This window comes from Plectrocnemia conspersa, unplaced genomic scaffold (assembly GCF_051122295.1).
Source record: "Plectrocnemia conspersa isolate PC_06_02 unplaced genomic scaffold, ASM5112229v1 ptg000005l, whole genome shotgun sequence".
NCBI lineage: Eukaryota > Metazoa > Arthropoda > Insecta > Trichoptera > Polycentropodidae > Plectrocnemia > Plectrocnemia conspersa.
This window is the reverse complement of record NW_028277169.1, coordinates 22,672,001-22,697,181: the sequence shown is the minus strand read 5'-3', so window position 1 is coordinate 22,697,181 and position 25,181 is coordinate 22,672,001. Positions and strand designations below refer to the sequence as shown.

General features: G+C 33.4%; 1 protein-coding gene and 2 long non-coding RNA genes across 32 annotated transcripts in view; 2 read left to right on the top strand and 1 right to left on the bottom strand.

The window, feature by feature from the left end:
• Window positions 1–25,181, top strand: part of RhoGEF2 (Rho guanine nucleotide exchange factor 2) — an 82,951-nt gene that overhangs the window by 55,950 nt on the left and 1,820 nt on the right. For 12 of the 30 annotated variants that reach the window (XM_088186631.1, XM_088186626.1, XM_088186623.1 and 9 more), the window contains 15 exons: window positions 2,040–2,162; window positions 21,721–21,839; window positions 21,909–22,028; window positions 22,094–22,326; window positions 22,405–22,589; window positions 22,702–23,029; window positions 23,107–23,216; window positions 23,294–23,407; window positions 23,474–23,574; window positions 23,647–23,758; window positions 23,825–23,970; window positions 24,143–24,376; window positions 24,457–24,768; window positions 24,867–25,028; window positions 25,101–25,168. In XM_088186631.1, the coding sequence (XP_088042757.1) occupies window positions 2,040–2,162; window positions 21,721–21,839; window positions 21,909–22,028; window positions 22,094–22,326; window positions 22,405–22,589; window positions 22,702–23,029; window positions 23,107–23,216; window positions 23,294–23,407; window positions 23,474–23,574; window positions 23,647–23,758; window positions 23,825–23,970; window positions 24,143–24,376; window positions 24,457–24,768; window positions 24,867–25,028; window positions 25,101–25,168 (2,467 nt within the window). Of the gene's footprint in view, window positions 1–2,039; window positions 2,163–12,172; window positions 12,190–17,789; window positions 17,923–21,495; window positions 21,667–21,720; window positions 21,840–21,908; window positions 22,029–22,093; window positions 22,327–22,404; window positions 22,590–22,701; window positions 23,030–23,106; window positions 23,217–23,293; window positions 23,408–23,473; window positions 23,575–23,646; window positions 23,759–23,824; window positions 23,971–24,142; window positions 24,377–24,456; window positions 24,769–24,866; window positions 25,029–25,100; window positions 25,169–25,181 lie in introns of those variants that run through there. The other 18 variants (XM_088186628.1, XM_088186633.1, XM_088186624.1 and 15 more) reach the window with 7 other exon arrangements.
• LOC148235195 (uncharacterized) lies at window positions 3,782–5,951 on the bottom strand. Its single transcript, XR_015809705.1, has 2 exons — window positions 5,861–5,951; window positions 3,782–5,779 (listed from the first exon to the last, which is right to left on the bottom strand). It is a non-coding gene; the product is annotated as an uncharacterized LOC148235195 (long non-coding RNA).
• LOC148235194 (uncharacterized) lies at window positions 17,379–20,780 on the top strand. The gene is made up of 2 exons (XR_015809703.1): window positions 17,379–18,519; window positions 18,567–20,780. It is a non-coding gene; the product is annotated as an uncharacterized LOC148235194 (long non-coding RNA).

The window sequence follows — 25,181 nt, the reverse complement described above, 5'->3', positions numbered from 1 at the left end:
GTTCGAATTTCATTGGCCCTCGATCAGACCGATCACATAAGATTGTATTTTTCTATGTTTCATAATCTCATAAATATAAATCGAGCTAGATCGTAATATATATGATATGATGGATGACAGGATTATTTCGGAAACAAAATTGCGAATGCTAAACTGCGGATCCAAAAATTCCGGACAAAAATTCTGCAAATTAGATTTTTTCTAATGAGAACAAATACATACACCCAACTCCGATGGGTAAGTTCCACAGAAAACCGTGTAAAAAAAGTGATAGAATACATTTGAGAAAATTGCGTTATTTGAAAAAATAACAACATTGTAGTATAGAAAATCATGTAAAAAAATGGTAATAATAAAAACGAAGTAAATATATTCTAAAAATATTTTTAAATAAATATTATACTGAAAAATAATAGTAAAAGTTTTTTCATTTTCTCTAAGATAACATTTCGACTATACGATGACTTTTTGGAACTAATTTTTGATCCAGAAATTAATGATTTTATTTTTATTCTTCATTATTTTTAATTGTTCTAATAGTTGCTTCGCTCATATCATAACCATATATGTTATACTTTTGGCAATCGTGACGCATTGGGCTTAACTGTGAGGTCACGATGGCTATAATTTAAATAAATAAAAAACACATGTGAAACCTTCGCCTCTCCCAAGACGGTCCAAAATGTTCAACTTATCATCCAAAGAAATAGCTTGTCTCTTTCGAATTAGAATTTCTGGGAATCGTGTTAACAAATAATTCGTGTAAAAATATAGTAAAAAATGTATTCATTATTTTTTTGGATGGTGTTTTTTCAAAATCGTGTAAAAAAAGAGTTGAGTGTATATAAGTACATTCGACCCCCAATAACACGATGTCCATTACTTTATGTGTGAGCGAGCCAAAGTGAGGATATCTCACCACACGCGCCTGATTCGTACCTACTTATTGCAAAAAATGTGTTTTCTAGTAACTACACGCACCCAAATAGCACGCCCCCAATTTACCGTGTTATTGGGGGCTCTACTGTAAAAGCAAATTATTTTGTTTTTAGTCGGTAAACCTGTAAGGCAAGGGTTTTCTTACATCCAGTTGTGTTTGAGAACACTGAAAATTCATATTTTATAATTGGATATATCAAGTGATGAAATATAATATGGTTATCGTTCTTTTGTATTTTTTTCTCGTTTTAGGTTGTGAATATACATTAGCTTTCTCTGGTAAAATAAGACAACCCACTAATTTCGTAACAATATTCTTTTCTTTTCAAAAATTTAAATATTCATAAACGATAATAGAATATACTACAAGATAAACTTGTCATAGATTAACACTAGCAAATGTAGAATCAGACCACCCAGAATGAAACAATTAGTAGTATGAAACACTACATGCAAATATTTATGTTTCTGGCAAAACAAATGAAATATCTATAGTTATTAGCTAAAATACGGTATTTTCTCATATTCTATTATTGTTTTGGTTTTTTTTTAAACTGTCATATTATTTTCTTAAATTTAAAATTACTTGTTATTATATTGTATATTTTGTTGTATGTTTCAGTTTTTTAGAAATTCAAATTTTTAATTCATATTTTTCCCATAAAGTGCAAAATTTTAATTAAAATATTTTTGCGTCCTTTTCGGCAATAATCACCGAACCGATATGATGGAGCCAAAATATAATAAAACTATATTTGCGGTTTGGAAAAGATTATTAGACTATTTTCATGAAACTACCTGTGTGTGCGCGAATAGTGTAACTATTTATATCTCATTATCTAGGGAGCCGAAAATGAAACAAATTATTAAGACGGCGCGAATCAAAAAGTTTGCGCGCCTCTGTTGTATATTAATGGTATTACACAAGTTTTCTTTAAGGTCAAAATGTATTATTAAACCCCTTTTTACACTGACTCTGGAGGCAAAAAACGAGGGATAACAAAGAAAAGGGGGCTGTGGGACTTCCTAGAAAAGCGTCCAACCGAAAGTTTTCTCTCGCTAAACAACTTTACTTATCCCTTCGTTTTTTCCGTCCACAGCGGAGGCGTGCGGCAGCGTCCCGTGATAAGGGCCGAGAGCTACAGAGACAAAGCCACCAAAGTTCACAGGACCAAGAGGAAAACCAGCGATCCCAACCAGCTGACTTCCGGAAACGCATACAAGTGAGTGTACACGCCTTTCGCACAATATCCGCGAAGTGAAATCTGACGTTTGGTGAATATAATAGATAGGCGCTCTTCGGTTTAGAGCTGGCGATATTCGTTTCTGTTCGGCGGAAACGTCGACGTCGGAAATAGACGCTGGTACTATCCGAACCAGATTGCGGTATTCTAGATCTCTGGTTGTTGGTGGTAGGCGACACAGTATGCGCTTGCGAGTGTTGGTTTTCCTGCCTCCCGAGCGTCTAGTCCGGTTTTTAACCCCAATCTATACACAAGTAGTAACACAATGCAATAAGAACCTGTGTTTGTTTCAAAACGACGTCGAGCAGACGTCTCTTGGCGCTCGAGGGAATTTCGTATAGTTATTTTTCAGAACCTTTTATACAATGCTGTAGGGGTGAGGTGCTAGATTAGAATAGTATAAGCACCAATCGAACAGAGTAGCGCATCTGATACTGCTTTACGATATATCAGTGCATTTCCCTTTTTTAAGATACACTAGATGACAAAAGCCGCACGTGGCTCGCGAGCCGCATGCGGCTCTAGTGTTGCGTGCATGTTTTCAAAAATACTGAATATACAAAATATCGGTGGGCAAAATAAAATATTCTAATTTAATAAAATTGTACTTTTTAATATACATACATATATCAAATAATGTGATAAATAAATGCAATTGATGATTTGTGTAAAAATCGATTTTTCTGCAATATTGAGGAAGACCGTTTTCGGTGATTCTTCAAATTTATTTAATTAAATTATTATTGTTTTATTACAAGGTATATATAATAGAGCTGTCTAGAAAAAAATCAATTATATTTAATAAAAATATGTTTATTGAATAGTCATAACTTGTTAAATATTGTATTGTATATATGTATTGCAAAGATGGTAATGTTCACATTTGAAGTTGTTGTTTTTTAAATTTAAATATTTTAAAAATCATAACACAAATACGCCACCGTTTGATCAATCAGGATATAAACAAATATTGTCTACGTAACTTCCTAACTGTTGTTTGTTTACTCTCTTCCTAGCTCGAATGAATCACGATACAAAAAAAATATATTTATAATTCATTCTCACTCAATTTTCAACAGTCACTTAGTATTTTTAGACATCGATACAGAAATAGGAGTATACAATGTCCAGGTATTAGGAAAGACTTTTCGTGTTTAAATTTTATATCTTTCAAATCGTTTGAAGCTGCAGTCTCGTTGTCTCTCCTGACTATCTAAAGATTGATCCGAAGCGTGGGCTCATTGCGATGAAAGACGAGTTTGTGTGCTTTGAGTATTACGCGCTATTTGCCCCTGCGAGGTCGATAGCAGTGGCGTACGGTGGGTGTTAATATTGGGTGTGCTATAAAAAATAAAAAAAGTACATTTTTTCATTTTTATTAGCCGAGCTTTTTCCCATATATAAATAAATAAATAACCACAAACTTATAATTATTTATATATAAATTCTAATCTTCTTTTTTTGATCATAAATTTTTCTATCACGCTGTCATATAAAGTGCTCTTCTTTTTAATATCCATAAGGATCCCTTTTTCTATTGAAATCAAGCTAAGCCACATAGCCTTTCTTGGCCTTGGGTACTTCGATAACAAATATTAATTCGTTTCAGAGCAGAAAATGAACGTTCTGCTGAAGCAGTACTGTTTGGAAGAGTTAATATTAGTTTGCCTAATTTATCTATTTCCTGAAAACCTGACTCAAAATTATTTGTGTTCATAAATTGTACAAGCTCATGAACAGATTTCTCTGCAAATTCAGGCAAATGATAAAGAACAGCAAGCTCATTTTTTAAACTTATATAATCAAATAACGTTCCATAGAATTGTTGCAGTTTGGTAAGTAATTCATTTGGAAATTTTCCCTTATATTGCTCATATTTTTCTTTCTCCAGAAGGTGAAAATATTCCAATTTGGACATTGAAGAAAAACGATTTTCAATTTGCTTACATATATTATCAACTATTGTATTAAATAGTTGGCTAAACGCGTGCTTTTCTTCAACAAGCAAATCATTACTCAGTCTTGGATAATTTTCTTCCGTTACATAAGAATCCCATAATGTTTCATAATTATTTTCCTGTTCATGTCTGAGTTTTTGCAAAATTTCGGTAACTTTCTTACAGCAATATAATATGTCAAAAGATTTGGATTATAAAATGTTGTATAACACATCAGTTTTTCCAAAAAGGTTTGAAAATATGTGGAGAAGTTTTCTTGTTTTAAAATCTTCCAAAAAGCTAAGAAAACCTCGTGCTTTTATTACAGTGTCGGGGTCCCATAGTTCACAATTTTTCACGACGTCTCGAAGAAAGTCCGTTAATTCATTTCTGTATTTTTGCACTGTGTTACTTAACCGTGATGTGTAATTCCATCTTGTAGGTGTAACAAAAGGAAGTCTTCTAGCTACAAACTCTTGTAAAGCATTTATTCGTTTGGAAGATTTCGAAAAGAATGCAGACAATCCATTTAAAGTTTGAAAGAATGATTTGCACACTTTTATATTGGAAAGACCTTGTTGTAATGTTAAATTCAACATATGAGCATAGCAGTGTGTAAAAATGGCCAATGGATAAACTTCGAGTACTTTGGCTTGCAAACCAATAATATGCCCACTCATTACACTCGCCCCATCATAAGTCTGTCCAACTAATTTTTCTTGAATTTGAAATTCTTCAATTATATTTACAACGTGGCAAAATAAGCCATCGGCTGTTTTATTTATCAGAGCTAACGTCTGTAAAGCCAATAAACCGCTCGTAAACTTTACCTTCATAAACAAAACGCAAAACTGTTGAGAGCTGTGAGTTCGTCATTATATCTGAAGTTTCGTCAAGAATAATAGCGACAAAATTTGCTGAATTTACTTCTTCCTTAATATGATCTTTAATAACATCACCAATTGCTTCAATTATGTCATTCTGTATGGATGGGGAAGTACCACGAAACACCGTTGCAGTATTTAAATGAGTATCCAAAACAGAATCGTATTCTCGAAGTGCATTTAAAAATTCAAGGTAATTTCCTTTGTTTAGTGAATTACAGGACTCATCGTGGCCTCGAAAAGGTTGTTCTTGTTTTCCTAGATATACTACTGCGTCAATCATTCGCTTTAATATTTCTCTATTTTTATGAACTTGTTCATTATGTTGACTTATATTAGCTTTACGTTGAGCGTCAATCATGACTTCAATTAGTTGTTTTCCAAACATTTTGAGAGAAAAAAATGATTAAACGTGTGACTGCGCTCTTTTGTGTTTTTTCAGTGCCGTTATCAGATGACTAAGGTCAGCAAATCCACTTTTATTCCACACGCTTCTTTCTTTGGAAAACAATAAACATGGCCAACAGAACAATCTAGATCGAAGTTCGCAGCCTGTTAACCACTCAGTTCGTTCATATGATGAAAATGAAAAATGTCTTGTATATTCACATTTATTGTCTTTATGCTTCATAAATAAATTGGGAAGAGGTGGACGTGGTTTGCCAATTTTGATTATATTTAATTTAATTTCATAACTTCTTTTTGAAAATGGATTATTCCAAATATCTTCAACAGTATTCTTCATCATTATTGGGGTAAATAAAAAAAATATAATCTAGAATAGAAAATTAAGTATTGATCAAATGTAAATAATATAATAAACTATTTTACCCCAAAATATAAAAAAATGAGTGACCTGTTATTGTGATATAATGTAATAAAAAAGCAGCGACGGACGCAAAAATTTTTGAAGTACGTGCACCAAATTCGAGACCAATTTTACTACTGAGCGCTGCCAGCCGACAGAACGACTTCAGCCGTTAAATCTCGGAACAATTTACTTTAGTCGGCCGCCGCACTCAAGGTCGGCGCGCCACATGAGTAATACATAGCGTGTCGGTCGCGCGGAAACTTTTAGAGCGAATGACAAATACCAATGCATACTATACACTGCATATTAAAATTTTATAATTTTGCATACTACTGTATGCAAAATGATGTCGCTTTATGCCCTAAATTTTCTGAATTTCTAAATTTATATTTTAGATGGTTTTGCGGGTGTGCGCCGCACACCTAGCACACCCTGAATATACGCCCCTGGTCGATAGATTAATAAATATTTTCGTCTGAAATTATCTGAAACACGCTATTTGCCAGTCCCACTTAGATGGATTGATTCGGTTTGATTTGATAAGATCGAAATGGGGAATTTGTAGATCCAAAGTTTATTTTTTAATGAATAAATTCGTACGAAATGTGCATATTATAATGTAATGTTTAAGCCATTTCTTTAGTTACAAAATTGCGATATATTCAGTACAATTTACTTCTTGTCTTTTCGGCTAATTTTACTTTCAAGGGTCAAGTATGTATGGAAATCGTGCAATAGCAATGTTTGGATTCATCAAACAATGTGCTCTTCAAAAACGATTTTACAATCTTGCGACCTAAAAATCGTCATTGCTTACATTCGTGGGCATAATGTTGCTCGAAAGTCATATTTTGCTAATTGTTTGCAGGAGCATTCTATATTCTGCGTCCAAATATCCATTTATGAAAATTGCTGCTTACATTAAAAATCACTTGTGAACGTTGATTATAACACTTTTGTCATACTATTATATATACGACAGGTTTATGCTTTTTTCTGCGGCAAGATTATTAGCTGCATTGCCTTCTATCTGCAAATCATCTAGCCGCTAGTTTTGGTCTATCATCTTCGACTATGTGGTTTGTTGTCCAACTAACATCAGAGTGGTTTAGCAGCATCTGTTAGAAAGATATAGTAGTCACTCCATTGAATCCAGTCCTAATTGGATCCGACCCACTACTCGTTTTCGTTTATTTCCTTTACCAACATAAAATAACACAAATATTTATGTAGTGTGTGCAGTTACTTGTGAGTGAAATATGTTAGTGTCTGATTTAATGAAATACAACAATATTATTCTCATGCATCAAAATCAATAATAGCGAATTTTAAAGCAGTTCATTAATATTAAGGATAAGATATTTTTTAATTGAATAATTCATATTTAAATGGTTAATAAATATAAATTAACTGAAAATGATATGGATATTATTTTACGTATTGCAAAAAACTTTCGCTGAATCAGTCTGTAATACCGTTTGAACAAATCAACACTATTGTATTTTTTAATAAAATAATATTTAATGTAAATAAATTTATATATTACCTAATTATTGGATATATTAAAAAATCTTTTGATATACAAAAAACAAACATTATAAATTAAAAAAATATTTTTGGCAAGAAGTTCAGCATATTCTTCGTTTTATTTGACAAGAAACATAACTTGTTTTCGATATAACTGTCACTCATCTTTAGTTAATAAATAATTTACTAAACAAATATTGATCAATTATAGTCCATGGTACTTGTAACCTAGAAACTATATCTACATATGTTCATAAAACATGTAATTTATAGTAAATGTTAATGACTATATTTGTATTTTAATTGGAATTTTATGTAGCTTCCAACGTTAAATAATATGTTTGCATTCTATATTGAATTAGGTTATTATATTTATGTTAGTTTATATATATATACATATACGTACAATATATAATAGTTATCAAAACTAAATTTCAACATGACGCGGTACAATATCAGTCTGAGAGTGTCTGCTCTTGTGTATCTATATCTATGCACACAAGAACACGCTAGTGGAACTTTTCCAGAAAATCGATTGCGAAAAGTCCCAGGTTGCTGCTTTATTCTTCTATAGTGCCATTTTTTCCCATCCCCACCGCTCGCAGAACAGCCGAGCCGCGCCAATGATTTATGAAGCGATATAAAATTTTATTCATAACCTCATTTGCGGTTTCCCCAATATGAACATCCATCCATCTGCTTTTCAAAGCTGGATATTGTTTTGTTTGCGACCTTGCATTTTGCGAGTGTTTGTTTACGGTTGCATATGTGCAAGCGCAGACTTTTGATGATTTTCAAACGTCGTTAAAAGTCTATATGCGACGTAAACGATGGATATATTTCAAAGGGTTTCGCTGTGCTGAAATTTTCGACCTTGATTACAGAGATGCATGCAGCTGCGATTTGTACACAATGACGTATGTTGAAAGACGTAAAACAGAATCGATGCATCTACGTCAAGACCCTTAAAAAGTTCCCGGCGATATCTTCAGACCAGTGGCTCGAAACCTTTCGAATTTACAGCTGCAACGTTATTCAAATTTATGATTGAAGCGCGATTTTCCTCTTCAAGATTTGTCTTTAAAAGCATAAAGCTTGATAATATCCGTTTTAGTCCCCATTCTATTCCATCTGATACGCTGAAATAAGGCAGATGGAAATGTTGATGATTAACAAGTATTGTACTTACTTATTATATTGATCTAAAAGAGCCGCATTTATAATGCTGAAAAAAAACTAGAAAAATAAGCGTAGAGTGCTCTAAAGTTAGTCATAAGTGAAATAATAAATATTTAAAAAATAGATAATTTTTTGTGTTCCACTACAAATGTTTTTATATAAAAAAATCGTGGAACCTTTAGTTAACATTTTTTATAAAATACAACAATATTTTGGAGCAGTTAGTTAATATTCAAGATGATTAGATTAATCATTATTAAATACAGCGGTAGCGGTTTTAATTAACTCTGACACTATTTTTATTTCATAAATAACTTAAGATTATATTTTCTAAGCTTTCTTAATAAAATAAATTAACGATTCTAATATATCTCTTAAAAATATGTATTGCAATTCGGTGTTCGTAATCAAGTTATTTGTAGCATGCGTGGAAATCAAATGCTTCTAGTTTATTTAGAAAAAGTATCTTTCCAAGAAAATATTGAATCTATCTCATTTATTTAACGGTTAGCTTAAGTTCTTATGTAATGAAGAAATATTAGACACTGAACGTTATACAGTGATAAATTCGTTCCGCGAATATCGCGGACTGCTCCAGGATTCTCGGTAATTAATTATTTACCCCGTGTATCCCGACGCGTGGATGTTTATTGCCCGTTCCTGAAATTAGCATACCTACTACGTAAGTTCGTAGAAAAACACCTGGATTAAACGCTATGTTTATCATGGTCTTTGCATGTAAATTATTGTAGGGCGTGGGAAGTGTTGAAAAATCCTTTTAACCTTATCGGGTAACATGTTTGTTTCTTTCCAAGACCACCCTCGCGTTTGCTGACATTCAATAAATTAATTAGAATATACAACTACTAGACCAAGGATGTTGTGTTTTTTTATGTATTTTTGATAAGCGAATGCACCGATGGAAATGTTATTGTTGTTGGTCTGAATCCCCGAAAGAAAAACAGTAAATTCGTTGAAAAATATTTTATCTCGGTGTGAAAAAAAACAAACATTGCTATTGTAATGAATGGCGCCACCTGTTTGAAAAATCTATTAATACGACTAATATGCATGAATTTTTTTCTCTTGCTACTCAAAATATATTTGATTTGTCTTCAATTATAAAATAATGCCATATTATCATTTAATGCATTAAAGTTTCAATACTCTTTTGCGTTTAAAGCTCTGATGTTATATCACGGGTTAAATAATTAATTGCATTTGTTGTCTACATAAAAAAAAAACAGTTTAAACAATATATAGATTTTAAATTTAAAAAAAATACTTTTTTTGTTTGATATTGAATTGTTTTTTTTATTACATTATAATTAAATCACAACTACACCTAATTGCCAAGTTCAGTGTCTTTAATGTTGCTAATCGGCTTATCTGATGGGTGTCTATTCATTCAAAGTCAAACTAAATGCTTTATTGCTAAGTTTATGCTGTAATATATTATTGAATTTTACGAAAAAATCCAAGGATTCAAGGGTCGCAACATTTTCTTTGAAGATATTGAATCTAGATTAGTCGTTTTCGTGTTTTTTTTTTTAATATAATATACAATTGCTGACTATAAATATTTCGTTAAAACAATCTTCCTTACATTCAGGTACCTTTGAAAATACTTTATACGCTAATCTACAAGTATGTACAAAAACTTTTTGTTCCGTTTATTTCTTCACTTTCATTCATTCGTTACATTGTCGAACAATAATATTTATAAAAATTCGGATCCTTTTGGAATAATTCTATAAAATCATAATCTTTAATAAATTATTGTCTTTCATCGACCGCTTCTGGATGCCTTGTACGTTTTTATACCATATGAGAATGGCGTGCAAAATTATAAATCTGCTCAAAATGCGACATATTTTTTCTGATATTTGTGATATTTATATGATTAAGGTTTGATTTATTTATATATATTTTTATTTTAATTATTTAACATTTAAAAGTTATCTCAACTCGTGCTAAAAGTACCATTGTAGAATAAAAAAATAGGTAAATAATACACAATATTTTTCAAGCAATATGGGCATTGTCATTTTCGTAGTTCTAAGCCAATGAGATTTCGTTTTCAACAAATAAAATGTACGGAATTGTAAAAAATTAGTTTCCGGTACTACCAGTATTTCATTTAGTAATACTGACAGTATCGATTTTTACCACAATATCGATATTATCGGTATCGGTACTACCGGTATTGCAAACCTTACTCCGGTTGGTTATAAAATATAAAATTCTTTTCGTCGACCTCATTTATTATTTTTTTACCGGAGAAATATTATTGTGATTTGTTACTTGTTTGTTTACTTATTAGTCACTAGTCGTTAGTATTTCCTTTATTAATAATTATTTCAATATCCAATTTTGAACCATCTAAATTAAATGAAAAAAATTTGTATAATACATATTTTTGAGAGCAACAACTAAAATAGTTTTCATTAGTAAAATAGTCGAACTTTTGTAAAAAATGTATTAAACCCATGAACTGATTATTTCTTCATTCTTCAATTTTTAATATTTCTTATGATAAAGTTTCGGGACACGAGATGGCACAAAAGCCAGTAATTCTCGGGTTGATACAGAAGCCATAAATACAACCTCTTGAGAGATGAACACTTATTTGTTTTATTTTTAAAACATAATCGATTAGCTTTAAAAATTAATAGATTTTTAGCATGCTTTTTACATTTGATTTGATAAATACTTACTAATGATTACTTGGTTCTATTCCTATTATTTCCCTTAAAAAAAGTTTCGTTAATTTAAAGATAAACACGTTTACTTTCTTTTATATATTTAACTCAAGGGTTAAATTATTAACCTTCTATTAATTTCGAAAGACATTTTGGAATAATATGATTGCGTTATATACGAGTTTAAACGCTGTGTCATTGTGATGCGTGATTATTGCTATTGCTTTTTTTTGCGATATATACTAAATGGACCATTGATTGTTATTGTATAGATTTATTCACTAATGTTTCATATGCCATTCTAAAGTAACATTTTATAATCATTTGCAACTTGTAAATAGCTAAGTCATGCTTATGAATTAGCTTTGTTTTAAACCCTAGTATGCCTAAGACACGCATATTACTCTATAATGGTTTGAATATTTACCATATTACAATATAGCGATGATGTCGATGTCGTGCAGCTATGTACCTTTTCGTATTAATATACAATATCACATTAAAATCGAATAATTCCTTCTTACATTACTCGCAGACGTACATGAAGAAGTTATAGCTATGTTTGTACGTACGTATATATATATATAGGTAGAAATTGCAAATTCTTCAATTATCTTTTCACTCTGCAATGTTTCCTTATTACGTTTACAATCTCGATTCGCGAAAATTTTCCCAGGCGCTTTTCCGGTCGCCCCCGCCCGCTGTCGTCGCATCATCATTGCGAAAAGCGATTTTCAGCGGGCTGCCCTAATGCAATTGATTCGGTCGCACCCCCGCGAGCCAAATCGAGCTCGACGGCTCCCGTGCCGTCGGTCGGCGCCCCTGGCCCTCGCCGATAGATATATAGAGCTTTCACGGCGTCTGCGTCTCTTTAGTCGTCGCGACGCCCGCCGCGGTACGGACGCCGCGTCCCTCAGCCAAAAAATTCAATCTCCGCTATACTATCGTATTCGCGGCTTCTCAAACGTTCGTGTGTCAAGTATTATAACACATACACGCAATCATCGCTGTGGTATTCATCGGTCGAAAGTTTGACGAGCGGGGGTGTGTCCGAAAATCAGCTGATCGATGTGACAATCCGAATCAATTACGGCTCCATATGTAGAGGGAGGGGGCGGTGGTGGCTGAGCCTAACCGTTTTTCCGAATAACCACCCCCGTTTCGCAATACAATTTCACACCCCATTTATCAGGACGGATCGCCGCTTCCTTGTTTATTCAATACACCGTTTAATGTGTGCGACATGAAAGTTCGTGGATTACAGCAGGGGGAGGTTTGACCTGGAATCGGAAAATGTATTATTAACTTTCGGAAATCAATGAAAGTCGCTGCTCATCTGCTTGAAAGATCTTGGGACTAAAATCCCATATCAACTGCAGGGTTTTTCATGTGTGTTCGTATTTTTAATTAATATTATAATTATAATTCTTACCGATCTACATTTGAGAGGAAATGTAAGTTGTCTTAAGTTTATTTGAAATGTAATACTATGGACTGCATATTTCAATTAATATGCTATCTATGCATTCGTACAGGGGACACAAAACAATAATTCCAGGCCTCATGACAAAAATGGCGTTTTATGTATTTTTTAGCATCGTAATATAATTTCTTGAATAAATAATAATAAGTACAAGTTAGCCCTTTCTATGCTACAAATAAATATAAAAATTAGCCACCGTTATGCGAAATATTTTAATTAGGCATTCAAATTTATTAAAAATATCTATTCATAATGAGTCGTGTTTTGCTGCTCAGTGTTTGCATATAGTGAATTACCAATCAAGTCAAAAGCAATAAAATCGTGCCATCGCGGTGAAAACGCTCGATTATCAAGCGTTTGAGAATCGAATACCGAAGATTGACCAATAGGAGAGCGCAAAAAAACAATTATCACTTCTCAGAAGGCAGAAATTCACGTCAAAAGCAATAAAATCGTGTCGGCGCCGTCGCAGTTTTATTGCTTTTGACGTGAATTTCTGCCTTCTAAGAAGTGATAATTGTTTTTTGCACTCTCCTATTGACCAAAATTCGGTTTGAATATACTTGGACCAGATCTCTTATGTTATAAGTCCAAAGTAATATCAGCAAGGATCATATTCTTAAAACATAGTGTAATATCGAAATGCAGATTAACTATGGAACAATATGTGAGATGCGATGTCTGTCTGTGCTTATTCTTCCGCTTATTTTCCCTGTGAAATAAGTTGGCTTAGTTTGTATTTTGGACTTGACCTAGTTAAAGTTCTAAAACTATAATTAGTTTTTTTTTCATTAGGTTAAGTTTGAGTTTGAACAGCAAATGTACGTCTCGCAACTGTCCAATTGAGTTTCATATACTTTTAGAGCAGCATATTACGCCTATATTTTGCTAGTAGAAATATATATGTACTGGGGAAAATGTATTTGGACTTTAATAGTGAATACACATTCACTGTAAAATGTATACATCGGATGTAAATAAATAATGATAAGTATGTAAATATTATTACTACATATAGAAAAAATAAAATCATATAATTTTATTAGCAACTGCCAGATAATTTATATTTTCACTGGTAAAAATATATATCTACTGGTGAAAATGTATTCCGATGTGATTTTACTGAAATGACATATTGACATCTTCAAAATGTTCCATGACGGACCTTGTAACTCAAATTACTCGTATGTCAAATCAATTTTCCCCATTAGAGAAAATTAAAATTGCAAATACATACTACTTAAATGAATAATAAAGTTAATTTATAAAAGTTGCTCGTATCTCGAAAAATTCGTTATTTAATTCACTCGTAAGTCGAGGTTCCACTATACATTTTTATTAATCTAATTTTTAATGTTCTCTATTTTTATAATAATATTTTCTTGCAGTTCTTAAATTAAGTTAAAAAAGGATAAATTAAATCATATATGTATATAAATAATATATTGTATTCATATGTAATTAATATAGAAATATGATAGAGAAAATCCTTTCTTTTGATTTAGGGTGAAATTATTAATTGTTTGTATTAATAACAAGCGGGGCCGTTTAGCGAATCTTTTTTCGATGCTTCCTCAAAATAGTACAGCGCGGGTCATAAAACGTAAAATTGCTATATGCATGTCATAAAGCTATTCAAAAAGTATTTCAGCGGAATATAATCGATTCGGTACCTCAGAAGCGATTTTCACGGAACTTTTGTGTCGCACAGCGTATATGTTTAAATAAAATATTTATAAATCGCGTGGGTTCGCATTGCGATCTCTTCTGCACGCCCGCTTTTCTTGCTCTTTCTTTCTCTCGCTTAACGATTTTATACAAACGTTTTATGTTATAATCTACACACACAGTAGTACTTTTCGCTAGTTGATGCGAAGGTCTACTCACTAATGCGCCAGACGCTTCAATTTCAATAATTGTGATGGATTATTTATATCCGAAAAACAGACGCCCGTCTATTCCGGACGCTCCGTGGTACGATGATGATGATGATGATGGTCTTTCTGTGTTCTTTGTGGTCCAATTGACTTGAGGTTCAGGTCTCGCTCGTTTAGATAACCGATCGATTAACATCTATCAATGAGGCAATGTGGCGCGATCCGGGTGGCACGGCGACTTATCGCGTTTCTTCCGCGGACCCCTAATTCTCGTTAACTCTCAAAAATAATGTCGGATTCGCGCGAAATTCTCAGCTCGCCGTGAGCTGGCGGGCTATTCTCGGAGAATGTCACTCTTCACCGGCGTCTACATAGTTTCCGCAGAAATCACAATATCTTTGGAACCAACCACATTTAGTTTTACTGTAAAATCGTACGTAGCTTAACTTGTCGATAGAATATATTTTTTTCCCCGAAAACATAAGAGGTAACTGTTATCTGTAGATCTATAGCAGTGTTTTGAATACGCGTTTAGTCAGAGAGCTACTTTGAACTAATAAATTACTAAAAAAATATAAACTAAAAATAATAATAAATAGATCTTAATATTTCGGTACCCGTTCCAATAAGAACAGCTTCGAGCACTTCTTGACATTGTTTATAAAGTTCAAGAAAAAACATAAGATTTAATTTTATGTAGGCCACAAAAAAAGGTCGCTTCGGAAATTTTTGTTTATAAAATTTGTCTGAGGTGTGACCTTTTTTTGCTCCTAGGTACTAGCATCCGTAAACGAAAAATTTCACACAACGTTGTAGCGATTAGTCAATTCGCTTCTATTCTTCACCCCACCCCTTATAGTTTCCGTCTCCAACATAGATAGTTATATGTTGTTTAATATCTAAACAAAGAATAATCAAAATCGTAATATCAGAAAATTAATATGTGCTAATTTCTTATAATTATATTTTTAAATAATTATTATTTTATCTATAGATACGTTTTTTTATATTATATGTAATTTTAATATGTATTTTATTTTAAATTAATTTACTTATAATTATTATAATAATTACATATATATTTAGTTGTTTATTTAATTGTACTTTGATTTAATTTAATTTTTATTTATAAAATTATAAAATATCTTCACAGTTTTTTTTCTTTACGATATCTTGAAAAGTTTGCTCTGTTGTTTATTTATTTTTTATTTTTATATTATAAATTTGGAAAAGTTATTTATTTACGTATTTAAACACTACATCTAAAACAATATGCGCGTACAGTCCGTCCAAGATATGAACGCTCATCGTCACAGTATTGGTGAGAAAATATAATAGGGTGACTATGTGAAATTACAAGTGCAATTAATTTAATTTGTTGAGGAAAGTGTAAAATATCTCTTTTTTACTTATTTTGTTTATTTATATACATATTTAACTCAAAAACATGAGAGCATTTTTAGTATCACTCTCCAGGTTGAATATCTGTTCAATATAATATTTTTTAAAATACCAATAGAATATTACAGGAATTGTTTTATTGATTATAAAATTACACAAAATGACAATAATTTATAATAAAAATATAACACATTATAATTTTTAATTCAATTTCCAACATATGGTCACCCTACCCTTAAATCAGCCCTGATTTAGTTTTAGTAACGTCTCATATCGGTGTAAACAAATTCGCAGAAAACTGTATATGTATGCATGCATGCGTACACGCATCCTTATTTCCAACAAGGATGATGAGCGCTAACATTTTGGATGGACTATAAGAAATATAGGGATTGTGAATTATGACAGTAATAATGTTTGTAATAATATATCAGGGTGTTTTTTCAATGAAATCTGTATTTTATTAGAAATTTACAGCTACCTAAAAAAAACTATATTTTTAGATTTAAGAAAATGTTACTCAATAATAACAATTTAAATGTTATTAAAGTAAAAACATCATATTTTCTAAAGTACCATAGAAAAGTAACTTTTAAAAAAAATATAATCCTTACAATTTTTTTTATTTTTAATAATAATAGCTAATAGTAATACTTTTTACTCATGAAAGCGCATTTCAGGCTTCGTTAACTATTTAAAAGTTATTTGTAAATAAATATTGAAATGTATTATCGTAATCTTTATAATATTGTCATCAGAGAATTTTAATGTTTAGGTTTTACTAATTCGTTTAATAGAAAGATGATTTACATAATTCTCTCGATTTTTATGTTGATTTAAAAAATCGACAGAAGTATCCACAATTCTGTCGAATTCTTTGTAACTGATCAAGTGCCTTTGCAAAAAGTAATATTAAATTCTGCGTATCGTCGACACATTTATACCTGCGAATACGCGAAGCTAAAAATTATTTTCTATAAAATTATTAAATACATTACATTAATTGTCCTCTAGTTATTTTTTTAATGATCAGCATGTACATATATAATTATGTTTATTGATATAATATGTTGATTAAATCAACAGCTTTCATAACGTTTCCATAATTAAAATTATCATTACGTTTTCGATTTTTAAATCAAACATACCGGAGATTTTTCGTGTAAAACCGGATAATTTAAAAAAATAATTTGTATATATATTATTCATTTTATTTCAATCAATTTAATTTTATTTTTCACTTTGTATCCTGTTAATATTGAAATTAAACAACCTTCCTTAAAAATGTTACCTTTCCTTAAAATGTGTGAGTGATGTTCTGTATGACAATCGTCATGTGAGCGATCGATTTGTGACCAATTTTCGTATTAGCGAATTGCTTTTTCACCAATGTCCTTGAACAAAAATTTTCAAAAAGACTTTTTTTGCAATTTCTCTTTCTCAAAAAATGGAGATGGCCTTTAAACAGCATTTTCAAAATGACCTTTTTTTGCTCTCCCGGAAATTTGTCCTTTTATTTTTAGTATTATCGTTTGATATATTCATACAATGTTCAACCGCAATTTTAGGTATATATCTGTAAGATTTTGCAAATCTGGGAAAACATAATCTACAGATTATTATTGAATCATATTTTAGTTCTGAGTCTCAGCTAACGTGGATTTGAGCCCAATTAAAACAACAATTTTTTTTTTTTTTTAAAAGTCGCTTGTCTTATCGCTGCTGCCAACAATAACACAAACAGTTATCGCTTACCAAAAACAATGTATGCGTATTATGCGTGTCGCGGACGTGGCGTCACCGCCGTCAGATAAAAGTGCGATTCGCGGAGTGCTATCTCGCCTCACATTGAGTAATAATAATTCTGGTCTCTCGAACTTCCGCCGCCAGAATCCCACAATGGACCAGTCCAGTCTTCAGTCCATGACACGCGTCAATGTCTGTCAGCGTAAATACGCCCGCGTCACCCGCGGCGAGTGGCGTGCCAAAAAATCTCATCTCGGAAATCCCCGCGCCAGATTATCTCTTGTGATTGATGACCGAAGTTTGTATCGTGCAAAAATCGCGATTTCCTCGATTATATGTGCAGTCTATCTTGCTAGATGGCTCAGATAGGTAGTTAATGAAGTGGCTCCATTCAACAGTTTTCAGTGTATGTAGTACTCTCCCTTTTTGGCGATGTTCATGTCGATTCTTTATAGTTGTGCTTAGTTAATGTGACCAGATTTTGAAAATATCAAAGTAAGACACTAAAAATATAAAGGCCATTTCGGAAGATTTTGTTCAAAGAGGACAAATTGTTATGGGATCACAGATTTTTTTGTTCAAAATCATCTTGGAAAATTTGGTCTGAGGAGGATAAATGCAATTTAAGGTTTCTAATTTCGCAATCAGAAAGACTCCGTTGGAAACTGGTAATAATCTATTGTATAATATTACATATATTGCGACACTATGGTGGGCGAGTCTCGTTTCTCACCGAACGGTGGTGGAGAAGCTGGCGGTGGACTGATGTCCAGTTGATAGTCCTCGGAGGTCTTGTAATTGTGGCAGCGGCTGTGTTGTCGATGATCGTCTGGGAGTTTCTCCGGGGCCGTCTCTGACCGTATATCCTCTCATTGGAGTCCATCCTTAGGTATCAAGGGCTGCAAAACTCGCTGACGAATCACAACCATACAGCAGCCAATTTTTAATGTACATCTTTCGCATGCCGAATTGTGCAACGGGATAAATGCTACCTAGCGTTCTCACTGCGACGGCGCCGACACGATTTTATTGCTTTTGACATGAATTTTTGACTTCTGATAAGTGATAATTGTTTTTGCGTCATCCTATTGACCAAAATTCTATTTGAATATACTTTGACCAATTCTTTCATATCAGTTAGGATAGCTGTCATATTTTTAAAACATAGTGCAAACAAACTATGGAGCAATATGCGAGATGCAACATCTGTCTGTACTTCTTCTTCTGCTTATTTTCCTCTGAATGTGCTGGCTTAGTTTGTATTTTGGACTTGACCTAATGTAAGTTCTAAAACTTTAATTAGTTTTAGAACCTTCATTAGGTTAGGTTTTGGGTTAGAACAGCAAATGGACGTTTCGCAACTGTCAAATTGATTTTCATAGATTAGAGCCGCATATAATTTCACTAGCGCCAATCAATTAACCCTTTAATTAGTATGGGCGTACATGTACGTCTATACGCCCTTGCGCTTCGTTTTGAATGCCATGCGTTTGATTTCAAATTAAATATTATTTTTTTTATAAATACTACATAGATTTATCATTAAATAGTTTGCTAAAATATTTAAAAGATATTTGGATAATTAAAAAATAACAGAAACGTTGGACGCTTTGTTTAAAGCATTTCTAACAACAAACGCAACTTCAACGAGTGTTTCCAGCAGCTGGAACAATTAGAATCAATTTAAAATATTAAACGATTAATGCATTTCAGTAAATGTTCAGTCTACGATACATTATTTTGTTTTCTTAAGAGATTAAATGTGATTTGATTTATTGTCAAAAAATAAAATGTTGAGAACCGCAGAATTTGCTTGTGAACTCACTAATCATAGGGTTAAATTATATTTTCACTAGTAGAAATATATATCTACTGGTGAAAATGTATTTTGACTAGTGAAAATATAACTTCAATGAAAAATAAACATTCTGTGTAACATTTCTCCATCACATGTAAATAAATATGTAAATTACTACTCATGGAAGAGTTGAAATCATATAATCTTACTAGCACCTGCCATATAAATTATATTTTCATTGATAAAAATATATATCTATCAGTGAAAATTTATTCCAATATGATTTCACCGAAGTGACATATTTAAAAAATATTTTTCGGATAGATTCGAGACTTAAGAGACATCAATTCAGCTTTTTCAGGGGGAGGATAATAGTTAGTTAGTCAGTAGTCGGTTTTTTTTATTATTTCGAAAAACATTATCCGAAAAGGCTACATGTTCCTTACACTACATGAATTTATTTATTTATTGTAAATTGTCAAAAAAATCATACCTGTATTGTTCTATTTACGAGTTTATATTGCGACAGACAAACAAATTGTAGTATATATTGTGAAACATAAATAAAACTCTATTTTGAGCTACCAGTCAATGGTTAAATATTGACCACTGGTCTCCACTTTTTGTGTTTATTTTCGCCTTACAATTTTCGATTGTTCTCAATACATTTTAATTTTAGAACCTTAATTGAAACGTTCCCGTCGTCGCCCACCTTTCACATTAACATGTTTTTCAATAACGGAACATTGTTCTTTCCTCCTTGCCCGGACGATGAAAATAGACTTTTATTGTCTTCTAAATGTCAATAGATCCGCACTTGCATCGTCGACTCAATTGGAGCTGCCCTACAATATGTAAAGCGCATTTTTTCCACCACGTAAACTTTCCATTAATTACCTAATGCACGGGCATTTTCCATCGGGGGCAGTTTTGTTTGCACACTGCGTGGCTCTCTGACGTCCCGTGCGCAATTAAGCGACGCAAAAAGTGGCACGTCTCGTGCAGTATCACAACGATTACTCCCTATATTATTGTTGTGTACATACATAACAACCTGAAGGTGAACTGTGTCAACTCTGAAAGAGTGGACGTAACTTTCCACCACCGGCCGAACTGGGTCACCCGGGGTCGGCGTTGTGTGTCTTTACCGAGGGTCAGTTCAACGCCGACTTCCGTCTGACGCGAACGTTTAAATCTGTGGGATATTCATTTAGTCGTTTAGGTACATGTTAAAACATTAAAAAAAGAAAAACTTCTGCTTTGCACAAGAATTGAGTGTACATTATTATTTTGAATAAATTGGTCTAATTTTTATGGACTTTGTACGGATTTACTTCATCATGAATGTAGCTCATAAAATAAAGTATCCAGAATCATCAAAGTACTTTTCTCGTGAATTAAGCTGTAAATATGGCTAATTTTATCAAGTTCAAAAAGTCAAAAATTATTGAAGCTCTGTATATATAATATAATGGGTCATTATTCTACTCTGCTCTTTCATACAATTTTTTTTTTTTAAGATCCTTTCATTGTCTGTAATTACCTTTAGATGTTGGCATATTTTTCAGATATTATCTAATAAATAAACAGTCTAGTCTAATCTCAGACAAAATTAAATATATGAATAAAAAAATAGATTTTTAGGAAGTCGCATAATAAATATGAAGTATTTTAAATGCACAATTTACCTTCTGAGATAATTCTTCGTGTCCATTAGGATCAGCTTTCAAGGAGTATTTATTTCAAATTGCAGAATAAAACAATCAGAATTCAAAGAAAAATACTTTCAGGCAGCTAAATTATCAATCGTATACATTTATAATCCGTTTACATCAGAAATAATATCACGCAAAGTGAAAACTGACGTAAGCGACTTTCCAGTTTAATTTCCAAATAACATTAAAAACTACATTAAAAAGTATTTTTAAATTTTTTCAAAACCACAGTGACGACTTTTGGTGTAATTTGGTTGAACTTAAATAGAACATTGTTTGTTATTTCAGCAGTGTTTTTACGTTATAATGAGTTTTGGGTAGTGTTTTAAAAATGTCAGATTTCACTCCGAAAGTGCACAGGAACATATCGTTGCCGGCCGGTACTCACCCTCCTGAAGTTATCAGGAGGACGTATTCGGAAAGGTAGCTTCTGTCGTTATTATGAATCCGAGCTATTGATTTGTCAATGATGATTAGTGTTATTCGCAGCGATGCCGAAGCGACCGGTAACATCGGCGCACCTTCGGGTGGCTCCAGTAGTTCCAGTTTATCTTCCAGGAGCAACGAGAGCGCCGCTGGCCAGCCGGAGAATCAAGGTTCATATAAAACCACTGTTAACTTACATATAAATTAGTCGATCTTATAACTATTTACTTTCAATATAGATTCTCATTCCGAATGGTCTGATGAAGAAGACAGTGCAGAACCGTGGTCGACTAAAGCTTCGGCCGAAGTGCTCGTAAACATGTCGATGAAAGAGCGGAAAAGACAAGATTTGATTCACGGTTTGTTATATTATTTTATTATAAATAAAGATCTATTGATCAATCGTGTTCCTTATTGTATTTAGAATTAATAACGACGGAGATATCGCATGTTCGTTGGCTTCGTATCCTGCGTCGAGTGTTTTTATCGCCGCTGCAACGTACCAATCTGCTGCCCGCTAGCGAGCTGAAGGCACTGTTTCCAAATTTGCCCGAAGTCCTTCAACGGCACCGGAAACTGTCAGCAGATCTGAAAACCTTAGCTGCAACCGCTCCAGTAGTCAAAACGAAGCCTTTAGCTGAAGCTTTGATCAATACTGTAATATTTTTCATCAATATGAATATTTATCAGTGAGTATGTTACAATGACTAATTTTTGTGGTTTTGCCTTATACAGTTGGGTGAACCAAAGTATCCTGTAGCCTTAGCCAAATTTTGCGGCGGTCAACGTTTAGCGTTGGACGTTTTGAGAGATCGCCAGAAGAGGAATAAAGAACTGTATAACTTCATCGCAAAGCGTGAGCAAGAGCCGCTGTGCGCTCGAAAACGATTGCAGGACTTCTTAGCTTGCGTTTGGCAAAGGTAAGATATCACATAGACACTTAATTCAAATTATGTTGATGAAGTGACGTAACCGTTAAAATTACTAAAATAACACCGTATCACATAGATAAATAAGATCATAATCTTCCAGATTAACAAAGTACCAGCTGCTCCTCGAAGGCATTAGCAAAACGATCACCGACGAAGATGAAAGCGACCCCGATAAAGAGGAGGCGGTCACCAAAATTGCGCACGCTTTAGATTTAGCCAAAGATATACTGCACACCGTAGACACGGCGATCAAAACCACAGAGAACGACCACAGGCTCAAGACGATCCAGTCGAAGCTCGAGGTCCGAGGAGTCGGCACCGAGAGTGAGCCCGGAGAGCTGCGCAGACTAGATCTCGTCAGGCATTCCTTGGTGATAGAGGGAAGTCTTTTGATAAGACAAGACTCCACTAAACGCTTAACTGTTCATGTGAGTATTATTACATCGATATCGACATGTAAATCATATTCAAAAGCATTTTAATAAATAATTCGTGATTTCAACAGGCACTTATGCTTAGCGAGTGTTTAGTGCTACTCCAGAAAGAGAGCGATAAGTATATTTTACGGCCCATTTCACAAGTAGGGCACCAACCACTAAGTCCCGTAGTCCATTGGTGATTAATGTTTTTTTTATTATTATTGCCATTTTGCTTATTAACATATCGCTAATTATGTTTATTGTGTTTAACAGGAACACGGTATTCTTTAGAACAAACGCAGCTGCTAAAAACGGATTTTTCCTTGTAAATATCAACGGAGTCGGGATGTATGACATGTCCGTTAATAATTCAACGGAGTATAATACGTAAGTTTGTTTATTGATTACATTCTATCGGTTCAGTTTTTAAAATACCAATGGCTATGTTCATAGATGGATTCGTCATATATCGGAAGCCGCTAAGGCTTTAGGACCGAGGAGTAATACAGTGGAAGAAGGACCGCCGCCACCGTTGCCTTCTAATCCACCTCCAGGTTTTTATCTTTTCTATATTTATATTAATCTTACAATACAATACAATATTAATGATTTACTTTCATCTATAGTCACTGCCACGAATACGGAAGAACCTCCAGAAAGTTCCGAACCCAACACTAGCGTCGACGAGGAGAAGGATGAACCGCCTATTGTTAACGAAGACGACGGAACTATCGTCAGGTAAATATTTAGCAATCCATTTAACGAATATTAAGAAAGCAATTCTGATTGTATTAATTGTTTTAGTGGCGCCACTCGTCTCATTGAAGGAGAGACCGACGATAGTCGTAGACCAAATAAATTCGTAGAGGAAGAGCTGACGAAATTGTCGTCGGTCGATATAATTTCGCCTCCTCCAACTTTGACGGCTTATAGACAACTTACAGCTGAAGGTATATATTATAAAATAATATAATCAGAGAAGATGGAAACATTGTTGATAGTGTATAATTACAATCTAGTAATGCAATCTCGATTGATACTGTATGAAATATGGATGGAAATTAGCAGCTACTTGAGCTGACTCATCGTAGATGAAGTGATACTAATTTATGGAATTTTCAGAGCGTCTCCGGCAAGCCGAAGAGAAAGTCAAACTCGCTTTACAAGAAGCTGCTGAAGCCGCCAAAGATGTCGCCGAATCATCGCCGTCAATTTACTCATCAGCCATGGAATCCCTGCTGGGTAAAATGCCGATTGATAAACAATGGAAGACGTCTATAGGAAACGGATTGAATTCAACCGCTGAAAATGATAGAAAATCTTCAAAAGATCTCCTCCTTACGGCTCAGTCGCACGGTTAGTTCCTCTAAAATTATTCTATATCACATTCGTTACTTTTTCATTATGTTAATGCTGTCCGATTATTTGATTGATAGTAAATACTTTGACCGAAGTCCTCTTCAAAGCTCTGAGGGTCTCGTCTGTCGGTTCTGACTGTGCCATGACCAAGTGCTCGGTGAGTCCAAGTCACGGTTTTTGCGACTCGTGCTTTAGCAAACACGCTAAGTTCATCAAAACGGCTAAACACGATAGTTTCGGTAAAGGCGACGGAAGTTCAAGACCAGAGAACGACCTTACTGAAAAAACAAATAATTCCGATCAGAAGAGTGACGAGCAAAATAATGGCAAATTCGATAGTTTCGTGATGCTGGAGGAGCCGGGAGAGAGCTCTACGGACCCTGGTGAAGGTATAAGATCAAATTTCTTTTAAATACAGTTTTTGCAATATTATGAACCTATGAAATTGATATCAGACCGTTTAATAATAATTTATATTGTATTTCAGAAACAGATCTTAATTTGGTCACTACGTCGTCTTTAGGCTTACGCGAAATTCTATCCACTCTTCTTCAAAGGCTTCCCGCCGAAGAACGAGAAAGGGAATTGCTGAGGTCTCGCCTGCAACAGGCAGATTCGAGACTGCACTATTTACATCACGTGCATAGAGGTGACAATTGCTCGATTAAGCTCATCCTATTATTTGTTTGATGATGTAATGAAAATTTTGGTTTTTATATAGATTGCGTCCACGCCGATGGCGAAATGGAAAAAGATAGTCTGCAAGAAGTGCCTGATTTCATATCTAACGTAAGTATCTAAT